Source organism: Phacochoerus africanus, chromosome 8, assembly GCF_016906955.1.
Source record: "Phacochoerus africanus isolate WHEZ1 chromosome 8, ROS_Pafr_v1, whole genome shotgun sequence".
Taxonomy (NCBI): domain Eukaryota; kingdom Metazoa; phylum Chordata; class Mammalia; order Artiodactyla; family Suidae; genus Phacochoerus; species Phacochoerus africanus.
Window position 1 is genome coordinate 77,613,024 of NC_062551.1, and position 14,112 is coordinate 77,627,135.

Consider the following 14,112-nt stretch of genomic DNA (forward strand, 5'->3'; position numbering starts at 1 on the left):
CCATGGAGAGAGAGAATAATAGATACAAACTGTGAAAAAGCTGGGATCTGAACCCAGACAGCCTGGCTCCAGAATGCATGCTATACCATCTGCCTCTGATTGCTTTCATAATGTACTCTCTGCCTTCTATAAAAGTTTACAACTCTCTTGAATCCAATAAAAATGCCTCTGTCAGTTTCTGAATCTATACAATGCAAAGCCTTGTGCATCTTCCATATGACTTAACGTGTGTGAGACTTAGTTTCCAACTCTGAAAATGAAGATACTAATCTCAACCTGCTATGAGGATAAATAAAATTATATGAGATGCCTGGTGGTATTTGTGACACACCACAGATATTTAGTGAAGTTAATTTCCCTTCTCTTTTTCAACACAAATACTACACTATAAACTTCTTCCAGAAAAGAGCCTTTTCCCCTCTAATTCAATTAATCGGTTAACCATTTATCTATTCATTCTTATATCCATTCAAAAAGCAGTTATCGGGAGTTTCCATTGTGGTGCAGCAGAAACAAATACGACTAGCATTCATGAGGATGAGGGTTCGATCCCTGGACTTGCTCAGTGGGTGGGGGATTTGGGATTGCCCTGAGCTTTGGTGAGGTCTCAGATGCAGCTCAGATGCCACATTGCTGTGGCTGTCTGTGGTGCAGGGCTCTGATTCGAGCCCTTGCCTGGGAACTTCCATGTGCCAATGGTGCAGCCCTAAAAAGGAAAAGAAAAAAGGCAGTTATTGAGGAGTTCCCTGGTGGCCTAGTGGTTAAGGATCTGGCATTGTCACTGCTGTGGCTCAGGTTTGATCCCTGGCCTGGGAATTTCCTTATGCTGTGGGCGTAGCCAAAAAAAAAAAAAGAAAAAAAAAAAGCTGTTATTGAATTGAGAGTCCAATATATACTAGGCTCTATGCTAGTCATCAGGGATATAGAAATGACATAGCCTCCATTCTCAAGGAGATCACAGTCACATCCAAGAGACACACAAACAACTGCAATACAATCTGATTTATAGCTCAGCTAGGAGTTGGATGAAGGGGGGTGGGGTAAGGGACAAAGTCTTCCTGAAAGAAGAGGCTCTGACACAGCAAGGATTAGTATAGCAGCTCTGCTGTTTAAGATGTCAGGAATAAATGAGTAAGTAAATGAATTCAATTCAGTTTAACAAATATTTCACAGAAGATCCTACTGTCCAAGGCACTGTGCTCTGAACTGGGTATGTGCAGATGAAGAAGGGGCAGCTCAGGCCTTTAGTGAGCTCCTCGTTTTACAGGCAGATACAAATATCCATAAAAAGATGTTTCAATACAACATAGAAAATCCTATGGGGTAGTTGAGCACCTGTGACAGTAAGAAGATGGAGGTGAGCTCCCAGCTCTATTAGTGGATGAAGGAGGGGCTCTATGTTCTATTAGTACAGGCTTCCTAGAATGAACTCATTGAAGCTTGGATATAACCAGTAGATGAATGGGAGTCACTGACAGCTTCAAATCAGAGGCGTAATATGGTCAAATTTGCATTTGTTGATATGCGGGAGAATGCAAACGGGAAGAGAAAACTACAAAGATACTAGCAAACAGGCTGCATTATGAATAGGAAGATTTAGGTAGATGCGTGATCTGGAAATAGAATTTGACAATGTTTGCAGTTACTCAGGGAGAGTAATTATAGAGGATTGATAGAACCCAGAGAACTGACACACTCATCAGCTGGCAGAGAAAAAGCAGCCCTGGAAGGACCTCTAAAAAGGCGAGAAGTCAGAGGAGAATTAGCAAAGACTGGTATTCTGGGGGGTCAAAAGAATAAAGAGAAGTCGAAGACAAGCCAGGATGAAGCACGCAAGAACAGCTGTGTCCAAGGCTGTACAGAGGTCAAAACGCGTCCATGTGATTTGGCAATAGATGACATTTGCCAGAGCAATACCTGTGTTAGTGGGGAAGGCGGGAGTTCCACTGCAATAAATGAGTAAATGACGGCGTAGAAAAAGTCAAGATGAGTAAGTAAATGAATGAATCCAGCGCTGTGCCCTCACTTGCCCTGGGAACGTCCAAGGCCAACAATGGGAGCTGGTGCGTTGGAAGGGCCTTCCAGACAAGGGTCTGGATGTCGCCTAGGAAACCTGCTTTGCAACCCTTAGGTAGGCGCGGCTCCAAGGTCAGGGTCACCTCAGGCCTCCCAGCAACCCGTCACCTTGACTACCAACTGAAAAAAAAAGCCGGAAAGTACGGAAGCAGTCAGAGCATCTCGCGATATCTGGCCCGCCGGCATCCGCCTTCCGGGCCTGGAAACGGCGGCCGACTCTCGCGAGATTTGCCTTGGGTCTGAGCGCGGGGCCCGACCGTCCGGAAAGCTGGAGCTGAGGGTGGGGAACATGTCGGATTCAGAGCTCGGCAGGAAGTGGGACCGGTGCTTGGCGGATGCGGTCGTGAAGATAGGTAAGGGGTTCCTTGTTCCCGGTAGCCAAGCAGCCGGCCAAAGGCTCCGCTGACCTGGAGGGTGGAGGGGAAACCCCGATAGAGGTCAGGCCGTCCGGCCTATTCTAGCCCCTCAGGTCAGGGCGAGCTGCCCAAGCCCGGGCGGGAGGTCACTCGGGCGGCGGGGGACGCGAGCCCGAGGAGCCTGGGCTGCCGCCCGAAGCGGGAGGGCTGGGGTTGCAGTCCCGAGGAAGTGGGGGTCAGATTGGCAGGTGGCAGGAGAATTGCGGAGCTCTGCGAGTTAAGACGGTATGTGGGACACAACCTTGAGCCAGTGGCTGGAAATTCTCCTCCCTGGTGTCACATCTCTCGCACCGGGCGTGCAGCCTGGTCAGGAGGCCACATTCCGGCCCAACTGAATCAAAAGTCGGAAGCATTTTAGACATACTGCCAAGCCCTAACGTGAGTTGCTGTCATTTCCGACTTATAACCTGATTTATTGGCATCAGAGTAGTTTGGGGCCTGAAATCGGAGACTTAGTGACGGTGATCTGAAATGAGAATTACCTTGAAAGTAAGAGATTGGTCACTTTCCAGTCCTTAGTATGACTCGGGTAGCCTTTTAGCACGTGCTCAGTGACGACACAAATTATGAAGTCATTGCATGGAGGGCAGGAGGAAAGAGGGAAAGAAACTCATTTGCTAAGTGCCAGACTGTGCTGGGTGTGCAGCTTAACTCATTATACAGGTCGTGAAAGTGAGAGTCAGCTGAAGGGCTTTGCCCAGGGCCTAATCAATGGCAAAGTTGGGAATTTAACCCAGGCTTCCTGGCTTCAAATTCCATGCTCTTTCTTAGATACTGATTTTTATTATTTAAATTTGATATTCTTGTATGGAAATCCTAAGAGTATTTAAGAGAATTTGGAGTTCCTGTCATGGCTCAGTGGTTAACGAACCTGACTAGTATTTATGAGGACCCCTGTTCGATCCCTGGCCTTGCTCAGTGGGTTAAGGATTTGGCATTGCCTGAGCTGTGATGTAGGTCACAGAGGCTGCTCGGTTCCTGCGTTGCTGTGGCTGTGGTGTAGGCTGGCAGCTACAGCTCCAATTGGACCCCTAGCCTGAGAACTTCCATATGCCACAGGTGTGGCTCTAAAAAGACAAAAAGCGGGGGGTATTTAAGAGAATTTAGGACTGTGCCCTTGAATGAAGAAGGTATTGGAAAAGAAATAAAATGGTAAGGTACTTGAGAGCAGGGATGTTTGCTGGTTTATTCACTGTTGTATCCCCAGCCCCCCACCCCCCACCGCAAGAGTGCTTGATAAAAATTGTTGAGAATGAGTCAATAAATAAAGTAATTTATCACAGCTACCTCTTCATCCTCTTTACCAGCTGTGTGATTTGGGACAAATTATTTAACCTCTCTGAGCCTGTTTTTTTCATTTATAAATTGGCAATAATAATATTACCATCTTGGAGTTCCTGCTGTGGCACAGTGGGTTAGGAATCTGACTCTAGCAGCTTGGGTCACTGCGGAGGGCCAGCTTGATCCCTGGCCCAGTGCAGTGGGTTAAAGGATCCTGCAGTTGCAGTATAGGTCGCTGGCCTGTGAAGAGTGAAGGACAGAAATATATACAAAATACACCGTGCCTGGCACTTATATGTATTCAGTAAATGGTGGTAGTGATAATTTATTAATATTGTGCCACTGATGATCACTTGAGGCAGTGAGTAGTGTCACTGTCATTCGTGAGTGGGGCATCGCTGGGGAGGGGTGTATACAGGTCGAATAATTAAATGAAAATGCTGATCCAGAAGTATAGATAAAAATCAAAATGAATGATTCAGACTGTTTTTGCTGTAGAGCTATTATTATAAATCAGGTAAGTGGTGTTGTGGTTTGAGGTCATCCAGTAAGAGTTTGTGAGGTAAATGGGCCTTCGTCTGGGCTTTGGGTAATGACTTGGATGGTCAGGGAGGGTGGAAGAACCTGAGCATAGGCTGATTGAACCTGTGTGGAGGAGGAAATTGAAGCTTGGAGAGGTTAAGTGGCTAGAAGTGGAGGAGCTGGGTTTAGAATCCAGACATTCTAATTTCAGTGCCCCCTACTCCCTAAAGAAGACTGGTTTGGGTGGAGTCACAATTGTGAAATATCTCAGAGAGATTCTACTTTATCTTGAAAGCTTTAGAGTTGTCTTTCTTTGGCTTTTTCACAGGCGGGCTGCATATTCAACAACTCTTTCTGCTCCCAGAGCTCATTAAGTCCAGGCTGGTGGGGAATCATGAGATGGTTCTAAGCAATAAATATGTATTGAGGTCTGGGCAAATAGAGACGCAGGAGGCCTTTCACTGCCCTCAACAGGGAACTGATGTGATGTCAATGGAATTTCGGTGTGATTGTTTTGGCAGTGTTTACAAACAAGGAGGCTAACAGCACTGTGAATGGGAGGTGCTGTCTGAGCTGTTAGGCCAGAAGGGAATGGGTATGTTTGAGAAACTTCAGACATTCCCCCCCCCCTTTATACAAGGGCGGTAGTAATACCCACCTCCTAGGCCAGTGCAGGCCAAGTATGTCCTAGGAACCCCGTAAATGCTGTTTTCTTGATCTCTCCAACTGGTTAGCTTTGCCTCATTTCATCTCTTTAAAGATGACTCCGAGGTTAGAACTTAGTTAAGGGGTGAGGTCATTGATCAGAATTTGGAAGTAAAGCAGGAGGGGTGTGCGTGTACCTCATTTACACTAAATTACACCTAATCATGCCAGGTGGGAGGAGCAAGACTGTAGTGAGGAAAAAGCTCATAATTTCGGTCGCTTTTCTGCTTACGTGGTTGCATTTGTTTGACAGTGATAATGAAGTTGAGAAGAGGGAGAAGCTGAGTTCAGGTTTTGAGGGTTTGACCCTTACGCAGTGGGCTTAGAGGAAGTGTATGAGAATGAAGTGTGTAAGGGTGGTTTGGGGAGGTTTCCATCTAAGAGGTATTTGAGAGGTATTTGAATGCTCTTTAGTGAGTGTGTCAGTTTTTATTCCTATGGTTAGCGAGCTTCTACACCTCCTTAAACCTCTGGCAGCTCGCTTTTCTGGTACTTCAGGATGGACATGGGGACTCCGGCAATGGCAGCCTGCCATGAGGCAGGTGGAGGTTTTGTAGAAGATGCAGTCAGGGAGGAAGGGCCACCACGGGCCTCTAGCTGCAGGTCGACAGTCTCATATCCTCTGGCCTGAGGGAGACTGAAGGGAGGTCAAGGTGAATGCCTAGCTCCCTTTGTGAGCACTTTTCTGTTTCGTTGCCTTATTCTTAGTGTTTTCATTCTTTTCCCCTTGGTTTGCTGAAAAATGACTATTTTAATTGTTCTGCTTTAGCCTAGATACTGTACAGCTGAGTTAAAGAGGTCTCACAAGTATGTACTTTAGGCAGTAGTTCTTTAAAAAACTATTCTTCAAGAATCTCTTACTCTGAAGCTTGAGTAATGTCTTAGTAGAAAGTTTTCATGTGCTTTTGTTCGTAGGAAGAGCTGCATTTATCTGTAAATACCGCTCCTCCTCCCTTTGTTATCATTAAGAAGAGCTGTTTTTATTCCCCCCAATTATGGTTTTAAAATATCCCTTTATTTGTGTGTGATATTGGGGTAGGTAGGTTCTAATGTGGTTTGACTTGATGGATTGAGCCCTTGAATCAACAAAACAAAACACTTGTCTCCCTGTAGTGGGCACAGTAGGCTGGTGTTCATTATACATCTCTCTCTTCTTTCAGTTCTTATTCTTTTCTTTTCCTTCTCCATTTTTTTACCCTTCTCTTTGGCCTCTATTTTCATTCCCCCCACTGCCTCCCTTTTGCATTGCTTAGTTCATTCCATAAGGTTTGAGTTTAATGTCTTTTTTCGAAAATAACTCTTGGCATGTAAGAAATTTTGAGGTGTCCTGGAGTTCCTGTCGTGACTCAGCAGCAACGAATCTTACCAGTATCCACAAGGACGCAGGTTCGATCACTGCAATGGGTTAAGGATCTGGCATTGTTGTGAGCTGTGGTATAGTTGCAGACATGGCTCAGATCCTGCGTTGCTGTGGCTGTGGTGTAGGCCAGCGGCGACAGCTCCAATTGGACCCCTAGCCTGGGAACCTCCATATGCTGCAGATGTGGCCCTAAAAAGACAAAAAAAAAAAAAAGTTTTTAGTTGTCCTGTTTATTCCCTATCCCATCACTAGTTTTTCTTGATAGCTCCTATCATCACTTGGAATTTGCAGTTTCTTTCTCTCTTTCTCTTTCTCCCTTTCTTTTTTTTCTTTCCTTCCTCTCTTCCTCCCTCCCTCCCTTCCTTCCTCTCTCTCTCCTTCTCCCTCCCTCCCTTCCACCCCATGATGTGCAGTGGCTTGATGTGGAATCTCAGTTCCTAGATCAGGGATTGAATCCAGGGCACAGCTGTAAAAGTGCTAGGTCCTAAGCAGTAGACCACCAGGGAACTCCCCTGCAGTTTATTTACTTCCTTTGTCCTTCCTCCGTAGAATATAATCTTGAGAACCAGAGGCTGTTTTGTTCACTGTTGACCTCCAGCCTCCAGCATAGAGGAGGCATTAATAATTACTGTTAAATGAATAACAGGTATTGCTGAGACTCTCATAGACTCTTTTTCTCTGCCCATGTTTGCTACTAACTGAGTGAATTAGCATTTAAGTTTGAAAAGTCCAAGTAAGGCAGATTTCATGTGAATTTGATCATATGTCCTTGTACTCTTGGAACTTTTACCAACTTTTTATTTCATCTCAGCTTTTAAATTATTTTCAATAATCTTTTTGTTTGTTTTTTTAGAGCCACACCCACAGCATATAGAAGTTCCCAGGCTAGGGGTCAAACTAGAGCTGCAGTCACTGGCCTAAGCCACAGCAACAACACCAGATCTGAGCCACGTCTTCGACCTACACCATAGCTCATGGCAACACCAAATCCTTAACCCTCTGAGTGAGACCAGGGATCGAACCTGCTTCCTCATGGATACTAGTTGGGTCTGTGACCACTGAGCTGTGATGGTAACTCCTCAATAATCTTAAAAATAAAGCAGTGTTAGAAATGTTTGGGGGTTGTCAACAAAGAAACATAAACCAGAGAGCACTTTTTTATTTAAACAAGTAGAAGGTGATGTTGGTTTAAGTGGTGGTGCCAAAGCCTTGTTGCAGGAAATTAACAAGGAGTGAAGAACATTATATTTTATGAAGAGCATGTTCTGTTAGTTTTATGTGAATGCATCATTAATGGTTTTTGCTAATTTTGTGAATTTATTTTTAAGTTTTATCAGATATATCGATTGCTCTGGTTTTCTTTCCCACCCAGTTCAAGGGCTGTGCCATTTATTTTCCTTGTACATACTGAGTAGTTAGTTTTGTGTGTACCTGCATGAATAAGACACATGCTCTTTTCTCATTTTTTTTTTGGCTCACGCTTGTGGCATGTGGAAGTTCCCAGGCCAGGGATCAGACCCGAGCCACAGCAGTGACAATGCTGAATCCTTAACCACTAGGCTACCAGGGAACTCCACACAGTCTTAGACTCTTGCTGGTCAGAACAGAAGACATAGTATCTTTGCCAACATAAGAGTCTAAATAGTTTTGAGACAGAGCGGGTGCCCTCACCTTGTGTTTGTCTGGACTGGATTGGAGGTTCTATCTATTTTCTGTTTCCCAGGGAAAATAAGATTTTAGGAGATGAGAAAATCACTGAGTTATGAGAATTTTGGAGGTCCTTCCCTGCACCTTGAGAATTTCTTTGCCCCACAAGAGTGGGTCATGGAAGCATTGTCATTGCCCTCAGAGTCCTGAATGTAGAAAACCGGTGCTGGCAGGCTGTGACCTAATGGCCAATTTAATGTCTGTGTGGCAGAGGCCAGGGCCCCATATTTGCAGATTTTCTGGAGGAAGCTTCGAGGAAAATCTCATTCCAGTAGTTCGTGGATGTATTTGGAGGCCTTGGGAATCCTTAATGTGACTTGAAAACCTGTAAAGTTGGCTATGCCCCTTTTTTCCCCATATTCCATTCCCACTGCAAGACCAGAGTAAGGAATATCTAGTCTTTTTTTTTTTTTTTTTTTGGCTTTTTAGGGCCGCATTCTCGGCATATGGAAGTTCCCAGGCTAGGGGATGAATCAGAGCTACAACTGCTGGCCTACGCCACAGCCACAGCAACGCAGGATCCAAGCCGCTTCTGTGACCTACACCACAGCTCACGGCAACTCTGGATCCCTGACTCACTGGGAGAGGCCAGGGATTGAACCCGAGTCGTCATGGATACTAGTTAGATTTATTTCCACAGTGGAAACTCCAGGAATATTTGGTCGTAATCCATCTGTTGGCCAGGAAGCCTAAAAGAGGGCAAGGAGTTGTTCCCACCATGGTGCAGTAGGTTATGACCCGGCATTGCCGACTTTGCCTCAGCTGTGGCGTAGTGACTGTGGCTTGAATTCGATCCCTGGCCCAGGAACTTCCTTAAGCTGTGGGTGCAGTCAAAAAAATAAAAGAGGGGAAGGAGAAATCATGGTTGAGGGGAGGGGTTGCCCAAGGCTGTGATACTTTCCTGAAAAAGGCTGTCCTTGCAAGCCACATGTGTTAAGCACAAGGGAAAATGCAAGCTATGGACATTTGTAAGCAGCCCCTAGAATGTATTCTGCTCAGTGGACTGTGGTAGCATTCACATGCCTTTTCTTTTGACTAATTTTTTGCGTTAAAAATAAATGTACCAGGGAGTTCCCGTCGTGGCTCAGTGGTTAAAGAATCCGACGAGGAACCATGAGGTGGCGGGTTTGATCCCTGGCTTCGCTCAGTGGGTTAATGATCCAGCATTGCCGTGAGCTGTGGTGTAGGTCGCAGACACAGCTCGGATCCTGCATTACTGTGGCTGTGGCATAGACTGGCAGCTACAGCTCTGATTAGACCCCTAGCCTGGGAACCTCCATATGCCGCAGGTGTGGCCCTAGAAAAGGCAAAAAAGACAAAAACAAACAAATAAATAAATGTACTAATAAGTACTTCTCTGTGCCTCAGTTTCCTCAACTATAAAATGGTAGTTGTTAAAAGTAAGGATAAAATGAGATAATCTCTGTAGAGCAGTTAGTACATTACCTGTACTTGATAAATACCAGCCACAGGCATGTGAATGTAGGATAGCAATCATAAGTTAAAATAATTAACACGTTTGTTCTGATTAGGGCGGTCGTGGGGGGTGGAAGTCCAGTTTGCATCAGTAATAGTTGTCCTTACTGTGTGCTTCCCCAAGCAGTTTAACAGCAGGCCTTGTGAAAAAGCCTGGAGAGTGCACAGACGAATGGGGACTGACCCCACCCTTGAGGGGCTTACCTTCTTGAGGAATGTCAAAAGGAGGTGGCGACATTGAAGTTCCATTTTACAGAATATGTAGGTGTTTTAATAGGTGGAAGTCTGCATTTCCGGCCTCAGAAATTGTCCAGGCAGTGTCCTAGAAGAGAGAGACTTGGCTCTCTCTGATGGGGAACGATGGTAGTGACTGCTGTTTATTGCGCACTCATCAGGTGCGGGACACTGCTAAGCACGGTACATTATCTCTTTTAATTCTCATAGTCTTGGGGGTATTTTCCTCTCGTTTTTAAAAATTGTTTTAAAATACATATAACAATGGACTTCCTGCTGTGGCACAGTGGGTTAAGGATCCAGTTGTCTCTGCAGTGGCTTGGGTCACTACTGAAATGTGGGTTTGATCCCTGGCCTGGCACAGTGGATTAAGGAACCAACGTTGCTGCAGCTGTGGCATAGGCCACAGTTGCATCTTGGATTCCGTCCCTGACCCGGGAACTTCCATATGCTGTGGGTGTGGCAAATAAATAAATAAATTACATACGGCAAAATTTGCCATCTTGGTTGAGGGGGATAAATAGTTTGGGATTAACATATACACATTACTGTCTATAAAGTAGATAAACAGGGAGCTACTGTATAGCACAGGAATATCTCCTAATAGCCTGTACTGGAAAAGAGTCTGAAACAGAATACATGTATATGTGTGTGTAACTGAATCACTTTGCTGTATACCTGAAACTAACACAATGTTGTAAATCAACTGTACATCAATAAAAATTTTTTCGTAAAATTTAAATTTTACCATCTTTACCTTTTTAAGTGTACTGTTAAGTGATATTAAATATGTTCATATTGTTTTGCAGTCATTATGAGTCATATCTCCATAACTCATCTTTTAAAACTGAAATTCTGTACCCAGTTAACAGTAGCTCTCCATTCCCTCCCCCCTCCCAGCCCCTGGCAACCACCATTTTACTTTTTGTCTGTGATTTTGACTGCTCTGAAGTACGTCATATAAGTGGAATCATACAGTATTTGTCTTTTTGAGATTGGCTTATCTCACTTTGCATTATGTCTTCAGGGTTTGTTCTTGTTGTAGTATATGTCAGAATTTCCTTCCTTTTTGTGGGGTGGGGGGGCTGCACCTGCAACATGAGGAAATTCCCAGGCCAGGGATCAAACCTGTGCCACAGCTGTAACCAGAGCTACATCAGTAACAGTGCTGGATCCTTAACCTGCTGAGCCCCGAGGGAACTCCAGAATTTCCTCCCTTTTTAAAGCTGAATATTCCATAATGTATTTATACATTGAGCAATGTACATAATGTAATTTGTACATTCACCTGTTGATGGACAGTTGGGTTGCTTCTGCATTTTAGCTATTGCGAATAATGCTGCGCTGAACATGGTTATACAGCTATCTCTTGGAGACCCTGCTTTCAGTTTTTTGGATATACACCTAGAAGTAGTTTTGTTACATAATATGGCAATTCTATTTTGAACTTTTTTCTTTTTCTTTTTAGGGCTGCACCTGCAGCATAGGGAGGTTCCCAGGCTAGGGGTCGAATCACAGCTACAGCTGCCGGCCCATACCACAGCTGCAGCAACATGGAATCCAAGCTGTTTCTTCGACCTACACCACAGCTCACGGCAATGCCAGATCCCTGACACACTGAGCGAGGCCAGGGATCGAACTCGCATCCTGCTTATGGATCCTAGTCAGGTTCAGTAACCGCTGGGAAGCCACGATGGGAACTCCCTATTTTGAACTTTTTGAGAATCTGTTATTCTCTTTTCCACAGCGGCCGGACCATTTAACATTCCTAACAATACTGCACAAGAGTCCCAGTTTCTTTATATTTTCACCAACGCTTGTTTTCTTTTCTTTTTTTTAAATTTATAGTGGCCATCCTGATTGGTGTAAGGTAGTATCTAACTGTAGCTTTGATTTCCATTTCTCTAATAATCAGCAATATTGAGCATTTCTTCAAATGCCTATCGGCCATTGATATCTCTTTGGAGAAATGTCTGTTCCAATCCTTTGTCCACCTTTGAATTGCTTTTGTTGTTGCATTTTAGGATTCTCTATATATTCTTGTTAGCAATCCCTTATAGGTCTATGATTTGCGAGTATTTTCTTTCATGTATGTGGCATGCTTTTTTACCCTGCTGATATTATCTCTTTGGGGGTGGGGTGCCCATGGCATGTAGAAGTTCTCAGGCCTGAGATGGAACCCATGCCAGAGCAGTGACCCAAGCTGATTTAGTGAAAATGCTGGACCCTTAACCCACTGGCACCACAAGAAAATTCCCAATATTTTGATACTTAGAATTTTAAAATTTTCACCAAGTCCAGTTTGTCAAATTTTTGTTTTTGTTGACTATGCCTTGGTGTCTGAGCTGTGAAAAAACTCTCTGTTTTCTCCTCTCCTCTCATACTCACAGTACTTCTGACATCAGATGTATGGGTTTTCTACCCCAAGCTATTCTCTGAAGCCAGCTAGGTGTTCCATAACTCAGTTCAGTTCCGACACTAACTGGAGATGGCTCAGTCCCCATGGGTTAAGGGCTCAGACCCCTTAGACTCCCACTCCAGATGCCAGTCACAAGTCCAGATAGTTAGTTGTGCTTCTGACTGACTGGCTGTGAATCAGACGTTCCCATGACTTCCTCCTAGGGTTCAATAATTTGTTAGAGTGGCTCACAGAACTCTGGAAAACAGTTTACTTACTAGATTACCAGTTTATTATCAAGGATGCTAAAAAATATGGATGAACAGCCAGGTGAAGAGAGATATTTAACAAGGTCCCAAAGGGTTCCAAGTGCAGGAGCTTCCTTTTCTGTGGATTTGGGGTGCACCTCCCTCCCAGCATGGAGTTGTGTTCACCAGCCTGGAAGCTCTCAGAACCCTGTACTTTGGGGATTTTTATGAAGCTTCATTACACGGGCATGATTAATTGTTCACTCAATTTCCAGTCCCTCTCCTCTTCTTGGAGGATGGCGAGATGGGGGTGAAAATTCCAAGCATGGTTTGGTCTTTATGGTGACCAGTGCTCCCCCTGAAGCTTTCCAGGAGCCCATCAAGAGTTGCCTCATTAGAGCAAAAGACATGCCTGTCACCCAGGAAATTCTAAGGGACCTAGGAGCTCTGTGCCAGACCTGGAGGCAGAGACCAATGTTTATATTTTTCCTGTGAGTTCATGTGCAAGAGATCATTGGCAAATTCAGTGTTCTGATACTTTTGCCCTGTATTTTCTTTAAGAGTTTTTTTTTGCCTTTTGTCTTTTGTCCTTTTAGGGCTGCATCCACAGCACATGGAGGTTCCCAGGCTAGGGGTCTAATCAGAGCTACAGCTGCTGGCCTGTGCCACAGCCACAGCAACACCAGATCTGAGCCATGTCTTTGACCTACACCACAGCTCATGGCAATGCCGGATCCTTAACCCACTGAGCAAGGCCAGGGATCGAACCCGCAACCTCATGGTTCCTAGTCAGATTCGTTTCTGCTGTGCCCCAACAAGAAATACTTCTTTAAGAGTCTTATAGGTTTTTGATTCACATCAAGTTAATTTCTGTATACAGTATCAGATAAGAAGTGCACAATTTCATTTTTTTTTTTGCATGTGGATATCCAGTTTTCCTAGGACCATTTGTTGAAAAGATAGGCCTTTCCCCACTGAATGGTCTTGGCACCCTTGTAAAAAACCATTTGACTGTAAATGCAAGGGTTTATTTCTGGACTCTCTCTTCTGTTGATCTATATATCTGTCTTTATGCCATTACTATACTGTTTTGATAATTGTAGCTTTGTAGTAAGTTTTGAAATCAGGAACTGTGTCTCCACATTTGTTCTTTTTTCAAGATTATTTTTTTATGGCTGCACCCATAGCATATGGAAATTCTTGGGCCTGAGATTGAATCTGAGCCGCAGCTGTGGCAACTTTGGATCCTTTAACCCCCTGTGCTGGGCTGGGGATCAAACCTGCGCTTCTGCAGTGACCTATGCTGTTGCAGTAGGATTCTTAACCCACTGTGCCACAGCAGGAACTCCTTTTTCAAGATTCTTTTGGCTTTTTAGGGTCTCTTGAGATTCCATATGAATTTTAGAATGGATTTTCTATATCTGCAGAAAACCATAGGATTTTGATAGGGATTGCATTGAATCTGTAGATTGCTTTGGGTGGTATCTGCTGGTAAATAATATTCTGTGGTATGGATGTACCACATTTTGTTTATCCATTTATCAGTTGATGGACATTTAGGTTGTTTATATCCTTGGGCTATGATGAATAGTGGTGCTGTGACCAAGGATACAAGTTTTCATGTGGACATGTTTTCATTTCTCTTGGGTATGTACCTAGAATGACGTGGTTGAAAGATCACTAAAGTAG

The 14,112-nt window shown here is 44.3% G+C and overlaps 1 protein-coding gene across 1 annotated transcript in view; it reads left to right on the forward strand.

Annotated features, from left to right (window-relative positions):
* The first annotated feature begins 2,281 nt into the window (after window positions 1-2,281).
* The window catches only part of MICOS10 (mitochondrial contact site and cristae organizing system subunit 10), a 35,645-nt gene continuing 23,814 nt past the window's right edge, over window positions 2,282-14,112 (forward strand). The window contains exon 1 of the mRNA XM_047792211.1: window positions 2,282-2,429. Within this exon, the coding sequence (XP_047648167.1) occupies window positions 2,366-2,429 (64 nt within the window). The 5' untranslated portion in view covers window positions 2,282-2,365. The remainder of the gene's footprint in view (window positions 2,430-14,112) is intronic.